The following is a 27,829-nucleotide window of genomic DNA, read 5'->3' as shown; positions in this document are numbered from 1 at the left end:
CTTTTGGTATAAATACAGCATTATCTACATACTAACTAATTATTTAGGAGACAGACAAGGAAAACATGTTTTTCTATCCATCAAAAAAAAAATATGTATAGTCAATTGCCTCTCAGGATTTTCAGATTAGTGGATCATTGTGTTAAGTATAGTGGTCATTGTTAGTGTGGATGGAATCATGAACTCTTTGAAATACCAGGACATTTTTGATGAAATCCATTGGGTTCTGCCAGACCACTTAAAATGGGGCATCAAGGGGTATTTTAATGGAATAATGATCAAAACATATAGCCAAATTAATGCAGAAATGGTTCACCAGACACAAAATTCACCTTTTTCTGTGACAACCTCATTCCCCAGACCTTAATCCTACAGAAAACATCAATATCTTATTTTACCAGTTTTTACCAAAGGTGTCAATAAGCGTATTTTATATACGAGTTCCTTTTTGTGAGATTACTCACATCTCTTTCTATGTGGCAAATGTGGCAAATACATTTCAGCTCCTTGGATAAATTGTTTTTATAAATAAAGTGGCATGTTCTCTAAGACGACCAATGCCAGCTGGAACCAAAAAAGCTCAATTGATAGAGTCTATTTGCTAATGATTGATAAGAACTTGCTAAATAGGATTAATGTTCTAAGAATCCTCAACAAGACTGAACCAAGGATCAAAGCTGGTTTGGTGGAAAAGGTCCAACAGTTTTCATTCTTGCTAAAAATGGACAGTAATGATAGAAAAAAAAAAACTAAAGCAAACCACAACATGTACCATTGACCAGAATTGAAGCAATGATGTGTAGCAATGAGCAAAGGCAGGTCAGGATAGTGTAAATGGTAGCAGGTGTGATAATTACAAACAAAGTCAAGGTGGGTCAGAAGATCAAGATAAAAAAGGAGGTAAAGGTGTCAAAACAGTCCATCTAACCATTTAAACAGGGAAGACAAAAAACCGAAAACCTTACCACCGTATAGCATAATAGAATCATACAACACACGTTTTCTGATGGTTTTTCCTCCATTTGTGCATTCAACTGATTATTTTTAAAATCGCTGAAGATCAAGAAGTGGTTGAAGCTAGCATAAGGTTGTTAGAGTGTCAAGTTTCTGTTCTGAAAATAACTTTAAAGCACACGGTGAAATGATAAGGCCACGTGTGACACTCTTCAGCATGCACTCTCCAAGCCCTTTGAAGTCGAGCCAGAGAGACATACAGTGAAAAGTGGGACATGGCAGGATGAGGCCAGGGGAAACGAATAGATTCACCGTCCTTGACAAGCCCATGTCTGAACCTCTGATCCACTTTTACCTTTTGGACACACTGTCTTTCACTTTCCTGACTGCCAGAAGCCTAGGAAACACACTCTGTGGAAACAGCCCGAGATCTTATAGGTAGGGACAGAAAATACAAACACCAAAGGCGATGCACGCAGGTTCACCAAGAGAGAGACGGTGCACAAACCAAATCATGGCTGTGCACAACTTGCAAGGTGTGTTAAAACGCCTGACCTCCTGTCAGAAAAAAGTGAAGGCTCTGTTGGTGCAACAAACTTGACTTGACAGGGGTCAGACAACGTGGCTGTGGAAGACAGGAACAGGCAGGTTCGAACTGACATGTGCCCCCTCCCGTGTGTACATTGTCACCCTCTATTCAACATGCCATCCTTACACCTCCGGCTGTATTCTCAACCCACTCCTTCATATTTTGATCTCCTTTTCCTCAGCTAGTATCTACCATACTTAATTCTTACTTAGTGGGCAAAGAGATTAGAAAACAAGAGGAGACCACTTTGGGTGTGGTTAGATGTAAACTTTAATACTTTAATAAATGAAACTTTGATATGTAGGAGTTTTTCATTTTATTCTAAGAAGCATTTGGAGGATATTTGATTTTAAACAATATCAAAAATAAAGTTTCACCTCTCGTTCTTGGATCTCTAGACTTTAAAAGAACATCAGAAGGTAGTTTGACTGATTTCAGGTTAAACAGAGAAATATTTTCTTTACTTTCTAAGAACACTTTCCAAACTGCAAGGATAAAAAATAAGCTCTAATTCCACACTAGTTCTAATTCACATATATTCTTTTGAATATATATAAATCGGTATGCCTCATCTCTTTCAGACAACACGGCTGGGATTCTGACAAAGCGAAGCGGCTTCAGACGACGTCTACAGGAGATCTACTCCCTGCCTGTTGTGATCGAAGACAACGGCTATCCCCCGAAGAGCAGCACGGGCACACTAACCATTCGTGTGTGTGGCTGCGAATTAGATGGCTCACTCTTAACATGCAGCGCTGAGGCCATATTTCTTCCTGTTGGGCTAAGCACAGGGGCTCTCATTGCCATTCTTCTGTGTATCGTCATCCTATTAGGTGAGATCTGGCCGAAAAATTTTTTTTTTTGCAACAGTATCATTGATAGTTGTCCATGGAGCTCTTTATATGACACACATTTGTGAGATGCCTATGGTCATTTGTAATAGTATCAGTTAAAATGCAAAAACATACAGGTCATTGCAAAAAGACTGAGATAAGCAGACAGGAGTTAAATCAGAATTGCATTTTAGCTCAAACATAATTAGTGGTGCAACTGTTTTTTGTTGGGTAAAATTCTTACAAGAATTTTTTTCTTATCTGAACTAAAACAGAGCTGCACAAAAAAATAATAATTAGAACTACAGGAAATTTTACAGGCAATGGTGCACTGTAAAAGGAATGAGACAGAAAATTGTAGGCAAGAACGTGGAAAGTAACAAATTAATTTGAAGAAGGGACCTGAAAGTTTCATAATGTAATCTATACGTGAAAAAAAAAGAACCTGTGGGTTTCAGGATTTTAACTTTAAGTAATTGTAAATACTATGGGAGTAACCTGTACACTCTGAGAAAGTAAAATGAAACTTGTATTAACATAATCTGTAAGTGATCTATAAGCTCCTGGAGTAAGATCTGTGTTTCAGGGTGCAACTTCTGTAACTTTGCATAAAGTTACCTTTAAATTCCCCTATGATTTCAGTAAAAGTAACCTCTAAATTTCAGGAAGTAAATGTTGATTTTTGAAAATGTAACCTTTGAATTCTGGATCAATTCTAGTAAATAAGTTCTGGAAAAGAAACCTGTAAGTTCCAAAACATAAAATATAATTTCTTACAAGTAATAAAAACCCTAAATTCAGTTTCTCATTAAATTTAAATAGTACATAACACCGATTTAAAAAAAAAGCATTATTAATGTGTAAATGTTATGTAATGGCCATTTTATGGCTGACACCATTGTGGAGAAGACTGCTGACTTGATAGATCTACAGAAGACACCCTCCATTACTTGATGGATAAGTAAGCTGCAAAAAGCAACATAAGGGGTTAAGAAGGTTGGTTGTTCACAGTGTGCTGTATCCAAGCATACCCAAAGAAAGTTGAGTGGAAGAAAAAGTGTGGAAGGAATAGGTGCACCAGCAATAGGGATAACTGCGGCCTTCAGAGGATTATCGAGCAACATCCATTCAAGAATTTGAGAGAGCTTCACAAGGAGTGGACTGAGGCTAAGGGCAGCGCATTAAGAGCCACTAAACGCAGACAAATCCTACACATGGGTCACAAGTATCTTACCTGGACTGAAAAGAACAATAACTGCACTGTTGCTCTGTGGTCCAAAATCATCTTTTCAGATGAAAGTAAAGTTTGGATATCATTTGATAATCCAGGTCCCAGAGTCTAGAGGAAGAATAAAGAGGCAGAGAATCCATGTTGCATGAAGTTCAGCATGAAGTTTTCACATTCAGAGGTGATTTGAAACGCCATGTCATCTGCTGGTGTTGGTCCACTGTGTTTTCTGAAGTCAGCAGTCAATGCCGCCATCTATCAGGACATTTTAGAGCACTTCATGCTTCCTTGAGCCCACAAGCTTTATGGATATGCTGATTTTATTTCCCAGCAGCACTTCGTACTGACCTGCCAAGGGTACCAAAAGCTGGTTCAGTGACCATGGTGTTACATTGCTTGATTGGCCAGCAAACTAGTCTGACCTGAACCCCACAGAGAATCTATGGAGTATTGTCGAGAGGAAGATGAGAGACACCAGACCCAACAATGCAGATAATCTGAAGGTTGCTATTAAAACACTGGAAGCTTCTGTTACACCTCAGCAGTGCCGACGGCCTTATTGCCTCCATGCCACACTGAATATAAGCAGTAATTCATGCAAAAGGAGCCCCAACCAAGTATTAAGTGCAGACAAATTACCATACTTTTCAGAAGCCGGACAATTCTGTTTAAAATATCCTTTTACATTGATCTCATGTGACATTCTAATTTTCTGAGACACTGAATTTTGGGTTTTCATTACTTGTAAGCCATCATCAAAATTCCTTGGGATAAAGACTTGAAATATTTCACTCTGTATAAAGAATCTATATAGTTAGTGAGTTTCACCTTCTAGAATAAGCGACAAAAAGACAGAAGTTTTTTCATAATATTCTAATTGTTTGAAACGGTCCTATAATATGTAAGTTAACATCAAATGAGTTCGAATCAATTCAAAATACTTTATTTGTCCAAAAATGGTAATTCAGTTTGGCAGTCCACTCGAGTAGTACAGACAATCACAATAACACAACAACAACAAAAAAAGGCAAAACACATTCCTGTATACGTAATCAAATAGCCTCCAAAATGCATTTCCAAAACCAATGAGCGGTTTAGGGCTATGTACTTAAAATAAGTCAAGTGGTCCATCGAAACAGTTCAGCAGCTTCATAGCACAAGGAACATAAGAAATGTTCAATACAGGTTCTAGGCATTAACCCTTTCTACATTTCTAAAAATGACGTATACGTTCTGAACAAAAAACTCTCAAATTTCAGAAAATGAATCTGTAATTCCAGCAAACTAACCTGATACTTTCAGAAAGTTATATGTAATTACCCGTGAAATTAACCTGTAACTTAACCTGTCACCTCAATATTTTAGAAAGTAGCCTGTAAGAAAAGGCTGGAGGAAGCAGCTTGTCTGCTATTTTCGACAAGCTCTAGAAAAACCAACTGAAGACCTTTTCTGAAGAACCTTTTTATATAGATTGTTATAAATACTTAATCTCCTAAATTTTTTGTCTTCATCTGGGGGATAGATTCTTCTCGGTTTCTTGCTTGTGGGGTCAGTGCCATCCTGCTTTGCAGAAAACGGTGACAACTAGATTCCAGGATAGTGGTATTGATCCCCATGTCTAAATCTTGTCAAAAAGAGAGATGCTGACATTTTATGAAATGTCAAACTACCAATGTTTCTATTGCACCACTGTTTATTGGTGATTTGTGCTGCTTCCAAAGTCAAGAGCTTTCTTTTTGTTGCTGTTCATTTGTTTGCCTGCAAAAACATACAAAATATTTTCCAAATCCACAGTGAAACTCTACAAAATGAGATTTTAATTATTGGCAAAGAGATCATCTTAGAAATGTGTACTTATTTGGATTGTTTTCCTCCAAAAGATTGCTGCCCTCATTTGAAGGATATGTAGATGATACATATCCTTCTAAGTATAAAAAAACTACAGTATCTGTCTATCTGTCTATCAGTCAATCTATCCATGCATAGATTTGTCCATTATCCATCCATCTGTCATTCCATGGATGGATGGATGGATTGACAGTCAGTGTTTTCTGCAGGTTTTTATATGCAAAGCCTGACCAAAGCAGAAAACTGATATTTTGACATGAAATATATGGATACGATCTTGGTTCCCTTCATGTACAATAATATTTTTCAGTAATCCCAGTACAGTTTTAACAATATACAGTTTCTTAGTGTTTTCTTGCTTGTTTCTGTAAAGGTTTTCACAAAATAATCATGTTAAAGCATAACACCTGAAAACAAGAAGAATTAATAAAATAATCCCTGTTAAATCCTCTTGGAAGTCTACTAGGTTTGCAGCGTCATGACTTCGATCTTTTTTGTGTATACTATGTTCTTGGACATTTAAATAAGCATAGACATTTCACTGGAATGCAGTTTTTCTCTTTCTGGCAACCAGAGATGACTATCCCGGGCTGACATTTTTGCAAGAGCACCCACGTTTAATTATATACCCAGTATATGATCGTTCAATGAGACGTTAAAGATTGGAGGGAGGAGCCGCTTAGCTCTATAAACCAAATTTAATCTCTCTGACCCTGTTGATGCGTCTCACGCTACAGCTTTTTATGTTTCCCACAATGTCACGCTTGTAAAAAAAAATACCGCCACCCTTTCCTTTAATCTTCTGCTATTAATTTTCTGAAATTATAAACGTGGGAGGTGCGGCTTCTTGTTTTATGCTGGAATTTAAGGGTAGCTGTGACTTTTGAGTTTAGCTCTATTTACTTTTCTAATTTACACCCAACACAGAATAAAAACCCTGCCTCATAATTAATCCACTTTTTCATGAGTGTCATGAATGTAGTCAGGTGAAATATCCACTTATGGATGAATGTTTTAAATGTTATCAAACAAAAAGCTCACAGTGGATTGTGGTAGTGTGCTGTGGAGCTGTGTCAGTGTGTCCTCTCCATCCTAAGACTGTCTTCAAAGCTCCTGATTGAGTCATCCCCTCAAGGCTGAGGCTGATGCCAAACTGTCAGGCTGCCCCCGAGAAGGGAAGTGGCAGACAGAGTCTGAACTCACACTGTGAGTGTTTCTGTAGAGACACTGAGGAGGATTTGTTGGACCAGGAGAAATAATGATGCAAATTAAGCAAACCTTTGTGGAGGCTTCAGTTTGCTTCTTATTCTCTCCAAAGTGAGGAACGGACCTCGTGACAGGTCGGGGTGCAACCAGGATGCCCTACATAAACACTGTGTTGCTGGAGTATGCAAATGTGCCACTAGGGGGAACTGGCACACCACATAAAGGTTGATGAATTTATTTGCAAGTGGAGGAAAGCAGAGAAGTTATATAAGGGAGTGGTTTAAAGCAAGAGACCCATTTTTTTAACTTTAATGTATTTATTTGACTCTTTCATTTCACTGACTGATTTCAGAGTTATTCTTCCCATTGCTCCACCTCTGAGGTGCAGCTATGCATCACAGAGCCAGAGGAAAAACACATATTTACTGCATTATTCAATGCGCATACAGAGGAAGGGACGCAGAGGGGAGATAGACAGAGTAAGACAGATTGCACTGACAAGACAGAAGGGAGAGCAGGAAATTTACTCCTTTGCATCAGGAAGAGAACAACACAACAGGGATCTACTATGTTGTCTAAAATATGTTGGAGTTCAGGCAGGTTCTTTTTTAAATTTTCATTAGTGAAATTTAACCTTAATTAATGTACTGTGGGCATGGATGGGTAACTGATATCAAAGAATAGCAAGGTTTGAAAAAACATATGGTACCAAAACTGTTCAAATGTTCTGTCTAAAGGTTTAAAGTTATTTTATTGAGATGCCAGTGACGGACTCACCAAGGTTTTCTCTTGCTTTATGAAACATAGACTAACACAGTGCTGCCCCTCCCATACCTGTTGCTTCATACTGATGGTCAGCTGAGCCACAGAAGGCTACTATACCTTTCCCTCTCTTACAAAGACAAATTAGGCTTTATGGAAATAAAAGAAAGTTAAATATTTTAGTTAATACTGTTGTATTAGGCACGGTGGCACAGTTGGTAGCACTGTTGCCTTGGAGCGAGAAGATCCTGGTTTCCCGTGCATGCGTGGGTTCTCTCAGGGTACTCTGGCTTCCTCCCGCAGTCCAAAGACATGACTGTTAGGTTAATTGGTCTCTCTAAATTGGCCTTAGTTGTGAATGGGTGTGTGCACGGTTGTTTGTCCTGCATGTCTCTGTGTTGCCCTGCGATGGACTGGTGACCGGTCCAGGGTACACCCCACCTCTTGCCAAAAGACCTCTGGAGATAGGCACCAGCACACCTGAGGCCCTGTACAAAAGAAGTGGGTATAAAACATGGATGGATAATTATATTAATAGTAATTAATACAGTGCCTCAAAGAAACCTTACTATGCTTTGAACTTTTTGAAATTTTAGCACATTACAACCATAAACTTCAATGTATTTTATATAGACTAGCCATGAGTAATCAAAGTAAAACCCGATAAAATACATTGAGGTTTGTGGTTGCAAGGTAACAAAAATGTTTTCAAAGGGTATGAATACTTTTGCTAGGTGCTGTATTTTATTTTAGCAGCAATTGCACTAATTGTTCTTTTCATACTTGCATGTTATACTGCATGTACTTTCTTAAAAAGTGTAGTACCAGGAAACTGTAGAATATTTACCAAGTTAGCACGCCATCAGAATCACATACCAGCCCATGCCTGCATACAAAGATCTTAAACTGCTTATTTTTCTCTATTCAGTGCACAGACCGAAGCAGACCGCCAGGCATTAAACTGTATGTTGGAAAATGGCCAGACATTCAGATAGAAATCAGGAAAACTTTAGGTGAAACCTGCTCATCACTGTTGTTTCAACTCACCATTAAAGGAGATTAAAATAAAACAAGTGCTCGGTGTGTAATTGAAATAATGAGCTAACTTAGATGTCTGAACAGGATTCAAAGTCATTTAAAGTCAGATCTCTAAGTCTCTACTGTAGTCACAGTGGGGCCTGTGAGTTAATTGCAAATGTCAGTGTGTTAACATGCTCACCAGTACAATGTTCATCATCTTAGTGCTTCATGTTAGCATGATATAAATGCTAATGAGATAATAAACTCTGATGGAAACAGCGGAGCTTGGCAAATAAAATCCAAGATGTATGACTAGGAAATTGAGGACATGTTCATGTTATGATACTCTCATAAAGTAATGTAATCTTCAAATCATCTGGGGACCTGGAAGCTTAAAAAAGGCTGTATAACCAACAGCTGATACATTATTTGCTTTGTTAAGTAACAAAAACTTATAAAGGTTTTTTGGGTGGATAAATTGTGCTTTAATTCTTCTTTGTATTATACAGTGATAGCAGTTGGAGGGACTTTAACAGAGTGCTTAGAAAAAATAGTTACAGTCGTGATAATAATGATAATAATAATGTTTAATCTTTATAATGTTTGGCACACAACTTTTAAAATATCTGTCTACTATATGGAGAGATTTAGTAGCAGTTTATCCATTTCCTTTTTTATGAAGATTAAATCACTCTGCCCTAATTAAATGGCATGTTCTCTCACAGACATGGCACGGATATTTACCAAGACACAGACTTTCTGCTGCTTTTGAAAATTCCATTGACACACAAATGAGGGTTTTTTGTCAGAAAAACACTATTTTAAAAAGCTCTTTCCAGAGTTGGGATTTTTGAAAACATAAAAGTGACACAAACTTTTCCACTAATTAGCTTCAGGTTGATTAGGAAATGTCTGCAGTTACCTGTGGGAACAGTGAGATGTAGAAGATGCATATCTGAATTCAAGCTATCTGCCCGTGCAAACTCCCATTGTTGAAAAAATGATTTTAGCGGAAGAGGTTACAATTTGCCAAACCGACAGCAATTCAGCAACATTCTGTGGACTGATGAAATCTAGATTTGTCTTTCGGGTCTAAAGGTTGCAGACAGTTTGTCAGATGATCTCTAAACACAACCTTTAAGGTACAGTACATTGCGAGGCATGGTGGCACAGGGATTATGCTATGGAGAATGTGAATCTGATTAAAAGAAAATGCCATTGAAATGGGTGTTTCAACAAGACAGCAGACCCAAACACAACAGTAAACAAAAGCATCTAGGTTCCAGACCAGAAAGATTAACATTATGGCATGGTCAGATCAATCCCCAGATGTTCAATCAGATTAAAACTTGACATCAAGCATGCTGTTTCTGAGTTAATGTGGAATGCAGTCCAGTTGACCTGGGCTGGAACCCCTGTTCACAGAAGTCAGAAGATGTAAAGCAGTTCTCAGAAACAGTGGTTAAATATTTAAATATTACTTCAGTGATTTACAAAAAAGCTGGATGTTTTAAATTTAAACATTCTTTTTTTTTTAAGAGCAGGCAAGTTATCTTTTTCTTCTCACTTTCTCCAAGTTTATAACAAATTTGATCACATTTTTTTAATCTTTCAGTTAGAAATAGAAGGTGCCATTGTATGGAATGTATGGAAATAAAAGCAGTTAAATGCATTTTGAGGTTTTCTCACTTTTTTATCCGAATTACAATTATTTTGAACACAGTTGTACCTGGGTAGTAAATGGCAGCATGTAGGGACGGAATGGTGGTAGGAATAAGTGAAGGTGCTTTCAGAGACATTATAGGTTCAGTAAGTGCCGTATTTAAGCCCATTTTCCAGAGTCACAATCAAAAAAGTCAGTTTTCTACCTGTCATTCCTTTAAACAGTCTCTGATCATCTTTACCTGAAGGTGATCTCCTCCTATATTTTAGCCTTAGGTCACTTGTACTTAGTGGGCTTGTGCTGAACTACACAACCAACACTGCTGCTTGTATTAATAGTGTGGTCAGAAAAAAGTAAGGTTAGGTTTAATGCAAGCACCTTTATGTCTTTTGCAATGCATTTCATCAAAACTATTCAAAGAGTAGCTCTAGGGCACAGTCAAATGGCTTTCTAACATGCAGCTATCTTAACTTCCTTCCCCAGTTATCGTGGTACTTTATGTGGGCTTGAGACGGCAAAAGAAAAAAGAAACCCTCATGTCATCCAAAGAGGACATCAGAGATAACGTGATCCACTACGACGACGAAGGAGGAGGGGAAGAGGACACGCATGCATTTGACATGGGGACCCTTCGTAATCCCAAAGTTGTCAAGGAGAACCTGTACCGCAGGGACATCAAGCCCGAGACACAACGAGGTCCCAGGCCACCCGTCTCTCAGGACAGCTCAGACATCCGAGACTTCATCAACCAACGGCTGAAAGACCATGACACCGACAACGCGACTCCACCCTACGACTCTTTGGCCACATACGCCTACGAGGGGGATGGCTCTGTGGCCGATTCTCTTAGCTCCATCGAGTCCTTAGCAGTAGACTTTGAGGAGGACTACGACTACCTCAGCAACTGGGGGCCTCGCTTTAAGACTCTGGCAGGGATCTTTGGAGAGCAGTCAGAAACTCATTCAGATTTGACAAATACAGAGAACACACACTGATGTTCCTCATGGATTAAAAAAGGGAAGATGTAACATTGTTTAGTTTTTTTCTTTTTTTTTTTGTGCTATTGCCTCCTATTTCTTTCATCATCGTTTTCCGCCAGTGTTATCTTTTTGTTTTACAACTCGCAGTTTCTATTTTATATGGTAGTTTTACAATGCTCAGTCCCAAAATTGTAAAAAAAAAGAAAATAAAAAAAGAGGGAAATTATGTTAACATGATTAGATGAGCAGCCATTCAATTTCCTATCAATTGAATGTTGTTTCATGTCTTACATTTAGTTTCCTGTCGAGGAAGACGTACGGAAATGTTGTCATTTCCTGGAACATCCTTTAAAGTGCCTCAATATTATTGTTGTTTCACTTGCTATTTCATGGTACATATCCAGTAAGTTTGTTTCTTTCTTTCTTACAACCCCCTAAGTAAAGCTGATTCAGTCAGCATGCTGTACTGTGCTTAGACTGGCATCGAGACCAATGCCAGAACCTGTGAAGCAAATGAGCTGGGCTGAGTTTGCCCAAAGAATGTTTTGAATGCTATTTATTGTTCTATTTATTTATTGAATGACTGGGTCTGATCGAATGTTTGTGTATTTATCTATTTATCTCTCAGTCATCAATATTTTTTATTTTTGGAAACACTTGAGGATTTTTGTAATTAATGAAAAACGCCCACGTGAAAATGTATGTTTCTGTTAGTTGGATCCTGTAAATAGACTTGTACTAGAGTTGTAAAAAAGAAAGCTAGGGCTGGCTAAATGCTACAGTTTGGTCATGTAATAAGCACTGTTTTTTTAAATAAATGCCACTTGGACAGAAAAATTTACTCATGCTTACTATACCATTTATATCCATCAGAGATGTCCGGATCAGGATACGTTAATAAAGTGCTATATACTGTATAGCCTTAAAAACTCAGATTTAAGCTATGGTTAAAAAAACAAAACAAAAAAAAGCACTACATTTCAGAATGTAGATGGTCGACATCAACATTGTTACTTGTTTGTTCACGGAAATCAGCCGAGCAAATGTCTGATCAAGATTAGTTGCTGTGAAACAGTTTTATTAATTTAATACCAAGATAAAATCAGTTGATGTTCCCATTTTGGAGTATCTTTAGGGACTCTATTAGCAGTTAGTGAAGTTAGCATAGCAAGCATATGCCTCCATGTGGATTCCCCAGCACTCGTAGATCCAAACCTTAATTCTGAGATTTCCAACAGGCGGCCAGGATTTCCAAGTCCAGCATCTTCCGTAACAGACGTTGAAAGCTCAAAAGTATGTATCAGAGCTGACTTGACTTTGCTGTAATACATTCAGCCTTCCTATTATCTTCCAATTCGACTGAACCTCCCCTAGTTGGGGGTGAATTTGAAGTTCTTTCCCAGACAGCTGCATTTCATAACCAAAATTTTACACACCTTGCTAATCCTGAAAATGGCTAACTTGCTAACCTAAACCTTCTGTAACAACTTCCACACCAACAAATGTTTTTCCTTGTAGTAATTAGCAATTGTGCCTTTACTGATCCGGATAGATCGGATCTGACCCGATTTTCTTGACAGTGTTGGACATTTTGTCCCAAGAGGAGTTTAACTACCTTAAGAAAGCTGCTTTAATGTTCTGACAAACTGAAACACAAACTGTTTTATTTGTTTCCAAGCATTTTACTTGACAAGCACAGCTACGTTAAATTGAAGACTCCCAACTGCTGACAATGTTTTCATGCAGATCAGTTAACTGAAATGAGGTGGTAATGTTAGCATTTTTTACGCTTTGGTTTAATATGACCAAACAAATATCATATAATACATAATTTGACTCCTGACATATTTCATTGTGGTTTTAGTTAATCCTGTGCAGACAAAGTGATGTCTTACCTCATAAATTCTTTTCTTTTAATGCTATACATTTTAAGACTTCTGCAGAGCCTTTCTGGGACAGCTGAGGATACCTAAGCACAGAGCAGACCAGAAAGATAATACCTGCAGCAGCCAATAAAGTATTTCCTCTCACTGAGAACATTATTTGCAGACGTTGAAGTGAAAAAGAGTTAGATTTTAGGGAAAATCCAGGCTCCTTAGACATTTTCAAATTTAGCATGTTCCATGTCATATAACGTTTTTCTAATACATAAACTGTTCTTGGCATCTACAGACTTTGAAATGTCTTGGTCAATTTGCTCCATGCCAGTTCTGCAAATTATTACCAAGATGTGTATTATTAAAGGTCCTCTGGTAGAAAGCTCATTTTCATGTCAGAAAATGTAAGAACTCACTAACACTAGTAATTTCTAACTTTGAGTCTTATTTCTTCCATAATAACCACCACATCAAACAGTTTTATCAGTAAGAGCTGGTAGTTCTTAATTTTGATGCAGCCTGTGGTCATGTGAAGATCTGGCTTTCATAGTTTCTGTCTGGCTAGTTGAGGAAAATTTCAGTCACCTGCCAATTTTTTGGCTGATATCTCTCCGTATTTTTTTTCTTGATAGTAATATAATTTCTCCCAAGCGGTTTCTGTAGAACTGCCTAATAAAATGCTTCAACACGAGGTTAAGTAGGCAAAAAAACTATTATAATGTTCTGAAATACCATCACCTGAAATCCACAGAAGTATTTTACTTCTTCTAACAATCACCGGAGAAAAAACGTTTTATTTTTATTTTTTATGACTATTGTTTCAGCTGCTTTCTCCACAGTCTCAAGCTATTACAGCACAGAATGACAGACTGGGAGATATGTCAGAAAATACAGTCTTTCCCTGTCACTGTAAACATTATTATGAAAAATGCATACAATTATCAGGAAAACCTAGATTTGTTAGATCAACAAAACTGTATCAAAAAAGTAGGTGACTCACTGACTCACTTGGAGTATGGGTTATAAATTCACAGATGGTTGACTAAAAACAGGTACCACGAGAGCTGGGTCTGTCTGGTTCCAATACAAATAATTTAAATGTGTGTATCAGGACAATGATCTAATTCCTAGGTTCAGATTGGGACACCCCTAGCAAGTATCATAAGCTGCCAGTAGATGGTTTTATACCAGTCCTTTTGTTTTTTTATGACAAAGGACAAAAACTGAAATCTAGTCTTAAATGCAATCTTGAAATGAAAAAACACTCAGAAAAATTGCTGATGATTTTTATTACTCAAAACTAAACGTCTGTACAGATGCAATTTGATTATAAAGCAGCACTGAATGTACCCCTCCAAGGAATCCACCAACCAGAAAGTTACCTTGATTGTTCATTCCTAAAAAACAAACTTAGAAATGCCTTAAGGGGTGAATCTCTCCATAATCCTCTAAACATTCCAACACTGAGGAAAACAATCTAGGTACAGGAATTGCAAGACACACAGAGACTTTAGCAAGGTATCAGCGCGGACTATTTCTTCAGCCGCTGAACAGAGTGGCAAAGGCCTTGCCTGCCATGGTCTGGTGACGACCTAATGGAAGGTTTGGATGATAGCCAGTGCAGTGACATACAATTTAAAGCTTTTAGTGTGGGATGTGAAGTGATTCCCCTTTCTGTCTCACTCTATCACATCCAGAATACAATATACCCAAGTGGAGCTTTCGTAAATGTCTACTGATGTGTTCAAATGGGCATTAAATGAACTATGATCCTTGTAGGCAGCAGCAATTGCAAGGACAGTGATGTAAGTTCACTCTTCCACCCTCACATTGCTTCTGAGTGATGGTGGTCTGTAACGAACACCAACAACTACTGTCACTAACACTGTTCATCACTCTTTTCATGTTTCCAAATGATACAAATAAGGATTTAGAAGTTTTTTGTTTATTTTTGTAGAGTGTTCCATACATTTCCTGCCCATTAATATGCTTTTACTTATCCTATAAATTATCTAGTTATAATTAAACATCTATATAAATTACAAAAAACATCAACTTAAAAATTACATATTGCTCTAGAAAAATGCTAGTAACCAAACATAAGGATTGCGAATTCTCTCTCTAAATATATTGAATTAGTTTGTAAAACCTTATTGAAAATTGTCATACCAAAGGTATTAACATTTCCACATTTTTTGGTGAATAGGTCAAACTGAATTAGCATGTGCCACTAGGAAACAGTTGGTATGATAAGCTTCAGGACAAATACCACATCTTTACGTAATTGTGGTATTTTAGGGAAAAAAAAGGAAAAAGAGATTCTTAAGACTTAGGGCAAACTAAAAGAGAAGACAAACAATTTTGTATTATTTGCATAGTTGTATACAGTTGTGAACAACCAAAAGAAAAATATAGCTTAAAATATATATAGCTTTAAAAACTTAAAAAAATGTTTTTAAAGAAAATAAACTCATACATGTAGGCCTGAAAGGTAAATGTTAGTTATAATTAGCCAAGCGATCTTCACCGTTATTGAGCCTGCAATTGGATTTTTATTGTGCTGAGAGAAATTAAATTCCCTGCTGCAGTTTGCAAAAGTGAACTAAAGACCACATTAACTTAAAAAGAGTGATAGGTGTGACTCAGAATTAAGCTTGTCTTGATGAAGGCAAAATTTCAGAGCAATCCCCCTGCCTTTGGCTACACAGCTGACTGACACAGCAACAGGTGGGAGAACAGCTCTACATTACATAGGTTGGATAAAACACTGTACACCCTCTGGTGTCTTACTAAAAGAAGTTTAAACTTCAAGAACAACATAGCACTATGCTAAACTGACAGAATAATGAGGAGGGTGTGACAAGTTCAGCTAATTCTATTCTTCTTGCTGCCAGTCCTCAACTACCAATCCAGCGAGTTCATGAAATCTTTGCGTCCTTGTAACTCACTTAACAAATCAAAATGCCAAGTTGAGTTTGAAAAGTAGCAAAACATAATGATTTAGCAAACAGTCGAGAGCATTGTTGCCAGTTTGTTTACAGCATTCAATTACTGAATCACGCAAGCCGCCCTGTCATGATGCAGCAAAGACCAGCTGTCAAGGCGCCTTTTGAGTAAACTCCTCGATTGGTGACGCTTTTGCAGACATAAATGAACACACATTAGCCATTTTGTTATGCTAAGACATTCCAGTTTGTTGTGCCTTGGTGTCCAATAACACCTTAACACAGCCCCACCAGAAAGTTAGGAAGTGTAGAGCTAGTTATTCTTAAATTAATACCTACCACTCCTGAATTATGTATGCGGCTTGTTGTGTGAAACAGAAATAAAGCTGTCACCACTGCAGCTGAGCATTGTTTTAGTTAACAGGTTCACCTCAAAGGGTTGTTCTGGTCTAAATGGGTAAAACTGCATGTCTTTGCGGTCAGACAGCTTCGTTAACCTCATTAATTGTGCATCAGCGGCAGTGGCTGCCCTTGACACAGAGACATGTGAACAAACACACCATCTATTATTGAACTTTGAAAACACATGTGGTCAAAATCAGACAATAATGAAGCAAAGAATAAAAATAAAAAAAACTAGAGGAATGTGTATGTTTGATTAGTTTGGTTCAGTGAATTTTTGTGAATAGCAAAATCATTCAGGATAGCAAATCACAAGCTTCAGATATTGAGTTATTGCTCAAACTGTGTAAAGGAAATAATGACTGATGGCTTTGATATGAAGGCCACAGGTGCCTAATTGCATAATACAGTATGGGTATCAAATCCCATTTATTTCAAGTAGGGATAAAATTGCCCTCATTTTCCAAGGGATATATATAAATAAAATGGTTTTTGCACCAGCGGTGACAATGCAAAATTAAGGCACGCATGAAGCTCCTTTATTTGGCCATAACCTAAAAGGTGTGTCAGTCAATAAAATCCTATATATGTTGTCTAAATTATTTTACAAGAAAGGATTAAAAAATGTCACACATTTTGGAGGTTTTTACACAAGAATAAAAGCAGCAATGCGAGTTTCTAAATCAAACCTGTCTCTAAAGCAAATGTGAAAGATATATTATTCTCCTTCATGAAATGTTCTCATTTTCAGCTCGTAACTCTTCAGAACGTGTCATTCCAGAGGCAGTGCAAACTTTAACAAGTCAAAGAAAATCTGTTTCTCACATAAAAACCAGACACCCGTCTGTCTTATTTTTGCTCCTCACTTGACATATGGAATAATTTTGGAAAGCTATAAACAAAGGGGAAAAGTTCTTTGTTTTTTTGTAGAGTGTGAATACGTATGACTATAATAAAAAAAAGTGTGAAAAGTTTAGAATTGTTAATCCTCATTATTTAATGGATGTTATATTATTAGAGATGTCAAGATATGAAGAGGACAACACAGAAACATGCCAAGTCACTGACAACAATCGGTGGCTGGTTTAGCTATTCACATGTTTGGGTTTATGTATATGTAGTTTTTTTCTACACTTTTGTTGTCATCGCTAGCAACTCTCTACTACCAAATGACTGTAATTAATTGCTAAACAAAGTTTTAGAATAGAATATATAATAACACTAAACTTCTAAAGATGCTGCAACTGTATAGTTTTCATAACATCTTTTAGCTATAAAAAAATATATGAAATATTGATATTTAGGAAGGAAAATAAGAAAATAAATCCAAAGAAATCAGTGAAGACATAAGGAGGCGGATTGTATATTAACACAAACTCGGACATTCTATTGCCGCCTTTCCTTGATATATTGCATATTACAGATGAGGATTTATCTTTTTCTGACATAGGTTCTATGAACAAAGCCTAAAACTGAGCTTGTTTAGAGAATTTATGGTGAGGTTTTCAACCTAGGAACACTGTCAAGCATTGTGGTGGCAGCATCATGTTGTGGGGCAGTATCATTGCCAGTAGCATTGGGGCATTATGCAAAGATGTAAGGATTATGATTATTGATTAATTAATATTCATAAAGAATTATAATTTAAAATCATAATTTGAAAAAAATTAATTTCTTAACCAAAAATTATTACTTACGAATAGAAATCAGAGATGTCCTCTGGTGTTGTGATTATGGGCTAAAAGCTCTTTAATAATTACAAATTATTAACCAAAACCACCAACTGTCACTGTTTATTCAACCACTTCACCAAAGGTGGGGGATCTTTGACCTTGTTTTGACAGATAAATCACTCATGCACGAAATAAACACAAACACTTAATTATATATATGAAGATTTATATGAAGCCAAATAATCCTGATATACCATTATTCTGGTCCAAACAAATTCACCTAACTAACAAGCACCGTTCTACACAAAGGGGATAAAAATGACTACTTAACAATAATAATAAAAGAAAAATAAATATATGCGCATTTAGTGTCTATGAAGATCAAATCAGTAGTTTTATGGACAAAATGTGTAATTTGGGTTAAATGGAAAGAGATCCTCCTGTTGTGTTGATGTCTCGATCGCAGCGATCAGCTGATAAAACGATGGGGCCACGCCCCTTTAGCCACAACCAGCTGATCGCTCCAAATCTTGACAAAGAGTCATAAACTCTGAGGCGGGAACTCGGTGGAAAATCTCCAGCAATAAAACTGGAACAGAGTGGTCGGGCGAGGCCCAGACTGCAGTTGCTTTGAATTAAAAACTTTTAAAAGTCCAACTTCTAACTACTGGCTGATTTGAGATCAGCTGGACAAAACATTAACCATGCACAATTCAGCAGCGCTTGCGCACCAAATCAAAACACAGCTCAGCATAACATAATTCAATCAGTATTGCAACTGAGATTAACAACTGGTGATTCTAAATCACCTTCACTATGCCTTATTCTGCCCAGACCTCTAAATGCACCTATCCGGTTTAATATGAAAAGAACGAAATTACTTTGACGTTGATTTCTGCTCTCCACCGGTTGAGGATGGATCAGGTCTGAAGAAAAAGGAGGGGAGCGGGAACATGCATCCATGATCAAATTAAAGGAAAAAAACAGTAATTTCTCATCCGTCCAGGAGGGGAAAAGATGAACCGTTAGTCGACTGCATTACACAAGGAGGAAAACTCATCTCCTTGGACATAGAACCTCTGTGGGTTTCCACCTGTGCCGGGTGTCGCCGTGGTCTTTGTTTGGTAAATAAATCTTCTGATCTTCTCGTATCAGAGAGATTTCCAGCTTTCAAGCTCTTCCGGGAATGACCTTGTGGAGGAAAAGTTTGTTCGTCTGCGAGCTTTTGTCTCTCTAGATATGCACCTCCGTTGCGCTGTCCTGTGAGACAGGCGGGAAATGGCAATGAAACTCAGCCGGTTTATACTCCCAGTGACGTCAGAGCTGCGACGTCTGTTGAGTTGCGTGTGTCAAAATGTGCGACCAAAATGGATGGCCCTAACATCCCCACTAGGTTCAAAGGGTGTGATTAATCGCAATCTTTGAAGCTACTGAGTCCATCCATCATAGGAGCTGACACTCCATGATCCATGATCCATGAAGAAGCAAAATAAATAAAGAAAAACAAATATGTTGTCCCTGTGTTCCTCTTGGCAGGAATGGGTGTTCACAGTTCACTTTGTTTCTCAAAGGCCTATGACTGGGCAGGACTAAACTCTGACTAACTCATACCTGTCTATGTTATTCAATGAGAAACATACTTCCCTAAGATAATCATCAATGTTTCATTCCTCATTATTAGGGTCAAAACGCTCTATGCCTTGGGCAAGAGACTCAAGATGACATGTGCACGATCCACTCTCAGGGATTGGTGCTGGCCCGTCTGAGTCATCATCTGAAGGTTCATTCCTGCTGCATTCCCCGTGTGTCAGGGCATCACGCTTAACCCTAAGGGGAGGCACTGGAGGCTGCTCATGGTACAATGGTGGGCCCTGTGCTCCATGGAATTGGGTCCTGGGCAGCGGTTGAGGGCGGTATGAACCACCTGAGTCCCCGAGATGGCTCTCATGTCGCCTTGGTGGAGGTGAGGGATTGTAGAGCAGGGTCCTGCAAGTCAAGTGTGAAGGCTGCTTGCCCCTAAAACTTGATCCATTTACTTCTAGTGAGTCCACCGCCAGGTAATGTTCATGGCTGTCTACTACAGTGGGGTGGGACACATCACCACTGAATGTAATCTGCCTACTCATACCTGTTTTGGACTCTGTGGATGTGTGTGCAAAACCACAAGCTTGGGAAGGTTGTCTCTGGAGAACAGCTTCTACGTTTTCCAGCTCTGAGTGGAAGGTTCTCTCAGGATGTTGCACGTGTGGCTCAGCTTCAGAGGTTTCAACCTGTGAGACAGGATTTATCTCCACCACCCATTCCTCTGGGGATGGGGGTGTGTCCTGGCTGCGCACAGCTACCTCCAACCTTCTGGCTCTCAACTCATCTGCTTCCAATTTCTCATACACTTCTAACAGTTCACACCTAGTTGCCTCTGCTGTCTGCAAAGTATTATTCAGCATAAACTGCAGATTAACACACTGGTCTCTATCCAAAAGTACCCTTCGCTGATATAAAAGAGTGAGCTGTCCTAACACATCGGCCACCTGTGTGTCTTTTGGTGGCCTGGAGCAATTCCTGAATCCTTGCTTCAAATTGCTCAATGCTATAATCATTAAGAGCTTTATGCTCCTCTGATGACAATAAAATCAAAGCTCCAATTGCTTCCTGTGCCTGCATTTCTGTGGGGCCCTCCTGACTCACATCTCCAGCTGCAGTCTGGGATGTTTTCTCCATCTTTGCCCAAAATGCACAACAACAAACAAAGCTGTTCAGCTATGAATGACCACTAAAATTACCAGTAGTGACAATTAGCAGTAACACAAACAGACTAAGCTGTTTAGTTTTGAATGATTGCTAAAATCAATTAGCAGCAACACAAACAGACTAAACACTCAGCAAGCTGTATGATTCATATATATATATATTCTCACCGGGTACTCCGGCTTCCTCCCACAGTCCAAAGACATGCCTGTTAGGTTAATTGGTCAATCTAAATTGCCCTTAGGTATATGAATGAGTGTGCATGGTTGTTTGTGTGTTGCCCTGCGACAGACTGGCGACCTGTCCAGGGTGTACCCTGCCTCTTGCCCATAATAGACTGCTGGAGATAGGCACCAGCTCCCCCGTGACCCACAATGGAATAAGCAGTAGAAAATGACTGACTGATGACTATGTATATATATATATATATATATATATATATATATCTTGCAGATTAATGGATTTTGCTTAAAATGGGCACACAGGTTTGACCGTTCAAACTGTGGCTTACCCAATTCTATGCTTTAATGGAATTGATCAAGCAAAACACACACACATTTTTTTTGAAACAAAACCCAAATTTTAAAATAAAATAAAAGTGTGATAAATAAAACTAAAACATTCCAACGCTATTCTTATCTTCAAATGGATGTTAGTGATGCATACTATGGGTTATTTAGTTTCTTGTAAGGCCAACCAAGTTAGACAACTAAAGTTAGTTATGCGAGTCTGGTTAAAACATGCTTCACACACACAAGGAAACCTGGCACAAATGCCTAAATTTCAGAGCAGAAGTGGCAATGAATAATCAATAACTTGATTTTAGCTCAAGCTATGTCCTTTGATCATCGGTTATGGGATTATCTGACTGTGTTAATAAAACTAATCAAATTAGTTAAATTCTGTGGCAGCAACTGTAATTCTCATTAGTGACCAGAAGGTGGCAATAAACGCCTGTCTGCAGCGGAGAAAATCCTGTTGCAACTGCAATTCACTCAATGGCCATCAGACCGTAGTGTTGCTTCCTCCCTGACTGGGAGAGAATGGCTCCTACTGTGCCAGGAATTTTTGGTTGCTATGGCAACATGCTGACTGCGCTACAGCTCTAAGCCAGCAGGGGTTGCTTTGACAAGCTGGCAATTTACGTTGAATTTCACCATAAACTACACAAAATGTCCATCTTGCGTCCACAAAAGCACCTTAGAAAAACTATTATTACTATTAGGAGTATATTATTACTTCTCTGCAGTATAATTGAGCCAATATCAGTCAAGATACATCCTCCAGCCTACAAGAACTCCTGCAAAATTTTACCAAATCTCACAACAGAGTTTCCAGGATATCACAAATGTGTTACTTTGTGCAACAGTGGTATCTGTCATTTTAAGGCCTGTCAAGGAACGCCAATTATGTAACAAGTTAATACCTGAGACTAATTACTGGTGATTCTAAATCACCTTCACTATGCCTTATCCTGCCCAGACCTCTAAATGCACCTATCCCGTTTAATATGAAAAGAACGAAATTACTTTGACGTTGATTTCTGCTCTCCACCGGTTGAGGATGGATCAGGTCTGAAGAAAAAGAAAGGGAGTGGGAACCACTCGTCCGTGATCAAATTAAAGGAAAAAAACAGTAATTTCTCATCTGTCCAGGAGGGGAAAAGATGAACCGTTAGTCGACTGCATTACACAAGGAGGAAATCTCATCTCCTTGGACATAGAACCTCTGTGGGTTTCCACCTGCGCCGGGTGTCGGCGTGGTCTTTGATCGGTAAATAAATCTTCTGATCTTCTCGTATCAGACAGATTTCCAGCTATCAAGCTCTTCCAGGAATGGCCTTGTGGAGCAAAAGTTCGCCTGCGAGCTTTTTTTCTCTCCAGATATGCGCCTCCGTTGCGCTGTCCTGTGAGACAGGCGGGAAATGGCAACGAAACACTGACTAAATTTGGCGTTCAAACAGGACAGTGATCCCAAACAAACAGCGAAGCTAGTTTAGAAATGCAAACTCTGCATAGGCTTCTTATTGCTCAATTATGCTTCTGTGACAGACTTTTCAAACCCCTTACCTCAACCCATGGTAGACTTATAGACTACAAAAAAAAAAAAAACAGTCTCTGCCTAAAAACCAACCATTCTTAATGAACTCTATCAATACAAGAAGAGAGATCAAGAATCCACCCAGAGTCATGCCAGAAGTTTCTTGATGGCTACAAAAACTCTTGCCAAGGGGCAACCTGCTACAGTTATGTTTAACTAAATATGAGAGGCAATTTGTATGTATAAGAATATGTAAACCGCTCCAAAAAATTAAAAACCACAGCTTTCATTATGAATATCTATGGAATTATCTGTCAATGCCTGAATTTGTGTTGATGCAAAGTAAACATCCTAAGAAGGGTGACTTAATACTGATTGCTCACAAGTTCACAACAGAACCTCGTTTAAAGAAATCATAAATTATTTCACTCTTCAAACAATCACTCTATGTTTTTGCCAAAATGTAGCTACCCTCAAGTATGAGTAAAATAAAATCTTGACAACAACACACTGCTTTAATATGCAGGATGTATAACTTAAACTTTGATGTTAGCCATATTCACAAAATATATTTCAGTATCCCTTTTGGCAACCTTACATTTTTGTAAACACTTTTTTAAATGTTTACTTTAAAAAGCTATAAACAACATAGCAAATGCTGTCTATATCAATATCTGTTTCTTGGAAAATTTAATAAAAAGACCATCCATCATTAGCAGACTGATGAAAATCAAAGACTAGCCTCCACACTAGCCCAAAACTTGTACCCCTCAAGTCAACTAAGGTGAAACCCCCTGCAATAAAACATCCCTTATTTTAAAAGAAATACATTCTTCAATTTGAATCAGACTGGTTAAATTCCAATCGCAATTCTGATGTCTAAACTGCTATTTCTTTTCAAGAAAACTGCTTGTGAAACCAGTTATGTTGTATAAAGTGGAAATGACTCAGTTTTACAGTGTACTTGGGTTAAGCAACAGATACATGTTGTTAAAGAAGAAAAAGGAAATTACATTGACTTTTTCACTTGTGTTTTGCTGATTCACAGCTATTTACATATGTTTCATTCCTTCCCTTTCAAAATGAGGTTGGATACTATTGTCTACTCCGTTATTTCATTAGTGACATTTTAAGCACAGTAACTTTTATCTAACAGTCCAATCCCCTTTCTCCTAAGCCATGGTAAGATGCTTCTGACATTGTCTCTTGTTCAGAAGTGGATTAACACAAGGAATATGACAGTTGTGGCCCATGTCCTGGATATGTCTGGGTCTCCAGCCGCAGTTCACACTTAGTATATCTTCCCCAAAATCCTAAATGGGATTTGCTTTGCAATCCTCTCAAAACTGTGGTAATCCCAGTGGTTTTTGCACCTTTTCTACCACACTTTTTCCTTCCACCTAATATTCCATCAACATGCTCTGATACAGCCCTCTGAACATCTAGCTTTAACTTCCTTGTCAGTGACTGATTGCTGTAAGACTGTCAAATCAGCAGTTTTTTCTCATAATTATGTAGGTCGTAGCATGGTCTTATGTAATATTAAAATTTTCTAGAAAGTAGAAAAAAACAATTATTTGCTTTAGGTTATTTTGATTAAAATGAACAAAAATAAACTGTTGACAGCTTTACTTCAGTGCCAATTGCCTTTGCAGAGGTGCAAAAGGTTGTGGTTATTACTGATATTGCTGCTGCAGGCAGGAGTACAAAGATGTGCATTAAACATTGAATGCCACAATAACTCAGCTATCACCTTGCTCCCCTCTTAAAGTTAATATCTTGCTTTAAAAGGGAAAGTTCACCCATACATAAGTCCATTTTTCTAAAACTGTCTCTGTAATATAAGGTGGATGTTCCATTAGAATAAGGATTAAAAAGGCCAAAAAATAAACAGTTTACCTGTCTATAAGTTTAGTGCTTTGCACAATGATCACCTGCACTGTTGTATTGCTCTTGCATCTTATACTGCTCTATATTTACTCTCACTCACTTAAAACTGTGCACATGTATTTATATTATATTGTAGATATGTTTATACTGTTTAATTTGTATTGTATTGCACCGACTACGCCAAAACAAATTCCTTGTATGTCCAAAAACGTACTTGGCAATAAAGCTTTTCTGATTCTGATTCTAAGTGTAAGAAAATCCTGTTTTATTCACAATTTATTTTCCCTTTCCTGCACTAAAACAGGAAATAAAGTCTGGTCGAAACCCAATCAGACAGTCATTATACAAATTAAAAAAAGCTTTGTTAAATTGTTTTTTTTTATTCACTCTTATGCTTGGGACCAGATACATAATTGTGGCTATCAGGAATCCTTAAATAGCTGCCAGTCTCACACTCAGTACAGTCTTTACCACTTCATTAAATTAAGAAATGCACCTTTCTCTTTTCACCGCTGAATGACTCAAAGCCATATGCTCTGTGTTCTGTTCAGCCTCAGCGATGCCCAAGCTCTCTCCCCTTTACTTCATTCAGCCGATTCTCTTTTTTATGTCTTAGAAACACAAGCAGACACAGGCCATTTCCTTTGTGGGATCTGCCCCAAGGGACACCATGTTTGCCATTCTCAAAACAAGTTAAGGTGCCTGGAGGGATGCAAATGAGAATGGTGTTACCAAACCAAATACAACACAGCCATTACCATTTAATGTAGTCTAACTAAGTGAGTCATCAAACATTTTATGACTGTCATGGCTTTTTATTAAATTTCTTTGTTATAGCTGTGAAAACCAAACTGTGTTATTTTGTTTGCATTTTCTTGTGTTTTTTAAATATCTATATCAGTACAAAAATGTTGTTCTCATAACTCTCCTTCAACTGCAGTGATGTTTTCTGTAATAAAAAACAAAACAAAATGTCTGCCTTTGACCAGTTCTACCCGTTTGCTTGAAGGTCTGCTAAAAGTTGGGGTTAGAGAAATGTTGAATTTAGTTGAACATCATTGACTGAAGCTCCTCTTCAATGCACTGCTGATACACTAAATCTGTGGAGGAGCCAGACTCCTTAAGCAGATTTGACCACAGATCTGGGAAATTAAGCAAATTACTGATTAACATTAGAAAGCAGTCAGAAAGTCATATATGTCAAGGTTGCACTACTCTTCAAGTTTGTCATTTCATAACAGCTGTCTGGGGAAAATTTGAATTCTTGCAAGAAATAAGAGTTTTTTAAGCAACTTGTCTGGGTTTCAGACAGGGGTACTGAATTTTGTTTTGACATTTTTTTGACGGTTTCCATAATAAATCTTTAAAGCCATATATGTTTGCATTAGTTTGTTCAACATCAGAAGATCTATATTTCTTATTGATGCATTCAACTTTAAAAAGTGGACACAGGCTAAGTGACAATGGACCTCTCTGTCATATGCCAGGGCATTGCCCCAGCAAAACAGGCACACTACGGCATGTGAAAACTTCATTAGACATTTTGGTCATTTGGTCTATTTTTTGGATAAATTGGAGGTCCTATTAAAAGTAGTACAAAAATAAAAAAAGAACAAAGACAAGAGCCCAACAGAAGTAATTATAGTTTCAGATGTGAATCATAAAGAATAGTGCATCAACCTCTACATTCATTCTGTAGGGAAACTGTAGAGGAACCTGAAAGACGGAGACCAGTTACATCAGGTGATCCGAAACAATACTTTCCAAACATTTCAATATGTGAAGTCAGTGTTATAGGTCTCAGTTTAAGCATGTTAATTTGAACAGTTTCCTTGGGGATGTAATCCAGGAAAAAGACGAGTTCTACATTGCGGAAATTTTGCAGAGGAGGGTCACAAATGATACATTGATTATTGGACTGAATACAGTTGATTGGCAGACTTAAAAGTTCATGGAGAAACATAATGTAGTGCCCCCTTATGGGTTGTTAATATGCCTTAGTTGCTTGCAAACCCCCTAAATGTAAATAATTGCATGGTTACAGTCCTCTGTATCTTTTCAGTCTGAGAAGAAAATTAGGTTAACTGGTGGTTCTAAACCGACTTCAGTAGTGAGTATATCTCTCATTGCTGCAGAAATGTACTGCAAGATGTCCAAATGTACCGTCAGCACTCCTACAACCCCTTGCAGGATAACTGGGGTTCACAAAATGAGTAATGAGTGATGTGCATCTGCATACAAACCAGTAGTATGACACCTAATGTCTGCAAAAGAATAGCAAAGTTAAATACTGTCCACTCTGACTACAAGGTTCACTTCACATTCCAGACTCGTTGTTATTAAATCAGCAGAATAATCATCAAAGTTTCAAAGAAAAGACAAGACTATATCCGATAATTTGTTAATATTACTCTTTTTTTCCCACAAAGTACAAAATGCATTCTGTGGGAAATAAATCTAAACTCTATGTCTGCTTGGGTTTTTGGTAGTGAAACAACTCATCCACCTCTGTGCAGTAAGAAGAATCCTGTCTTCACAAATTAGCTGAAGACTCCATTGAGAGCGCTTTCATAACAAATCTATTCATTCTATTTCACTGGACAAAAAAACTACTTTTTATAAGGCTCTTATGTTTTACCTGACGCACCTGTAACCTTGTAGCACTGATGGAAAACAGAATGATGGAGTGTTAGGGCACTTATTTTCAAGAGCCTCTCCTTAATCTCCTGCGCTGTGCTTTGCACTTCATGTGTGCATTGCATGAGGAAAAATGTGTCAGAAAATGAAATATACTGATGTAAAAGTAGAAACACTTCTGGCAATTTAAACTGAATATAATATAATGATGTTTGCATCGCTACAATTTTTAAAGATGTTTGTGATTGCCCTTTTTTGAATGATTTCTTTCCAAGTCACTAACATCTGAGATTACATAAAGTGTCTATCTTGATAATTTATACCACTTGATATTTATATGATTAAAGGTATTGTATCTGATATAGACTTAATATTCTAGAACTTTCAATAAAGTTGGAGGATGCAAATTCATGAATTTATTCTTTTTTTTGCAATATCTCTATATCATGGATGTAAAACTCCAGTCCTTAAGGCCCAGTGTTCTGCAGCTTTCAGTTGTGTCTCAGACCAACACACTAGAAACAAATAAGGGCTCTA

At 37.8% G+C, this 27,829-nt stretch overlaps 1 protein-coding gene across 1 annotated transcript in view; it reads left to right on the top strand.

The window, feature by feature from the left end:
• LOC124858274 (cadherin-12-like) overlaps positions 1-11,924 on the top strand; it is a 190,850-nt gene extending 178,926 nt beyond the window's left edge. The window contains exons 11-12 of the mRNA XM_047350231.1: positions 2,125-2,376; positions 10,587-11,924. Of these exons, the coding sequence (XP_047206187.1) occupies positions 2,125-2,376; positions 10,587-11,098 (764 nt within the window). The 3' untranslated portion in view covers positions 11,099-11,924. The remainder of the gene's footprint in view (positions 1-2,124; positions 2,377-10,586) is intronic.
• The last annotated feature ends 15,905 nt before the right edge of the window (positions 11,925-27,829 follow it).

This window comes from Girardinichthys multiradiatus, chromosome 21 (genome assembly GCF_021462225.1).
Source record: "Girardinichthys multiradiatus isolate DD_20200921_A chromosome 21, DD_fGirMul_XY1, whole genome shotgun sequence".
Lineage (NCBI taxonomy): Eukaryota > Metazoa > Chordata > Actinopteri > Cyprinodontiformes > Goodeidae > Girardinichthys > Girardinichthys multiradiatus.
Note: the sequence above shows the minus strand (reverse complement) of the source record. Positions and strands in the feature narration are given on the sequence as shown.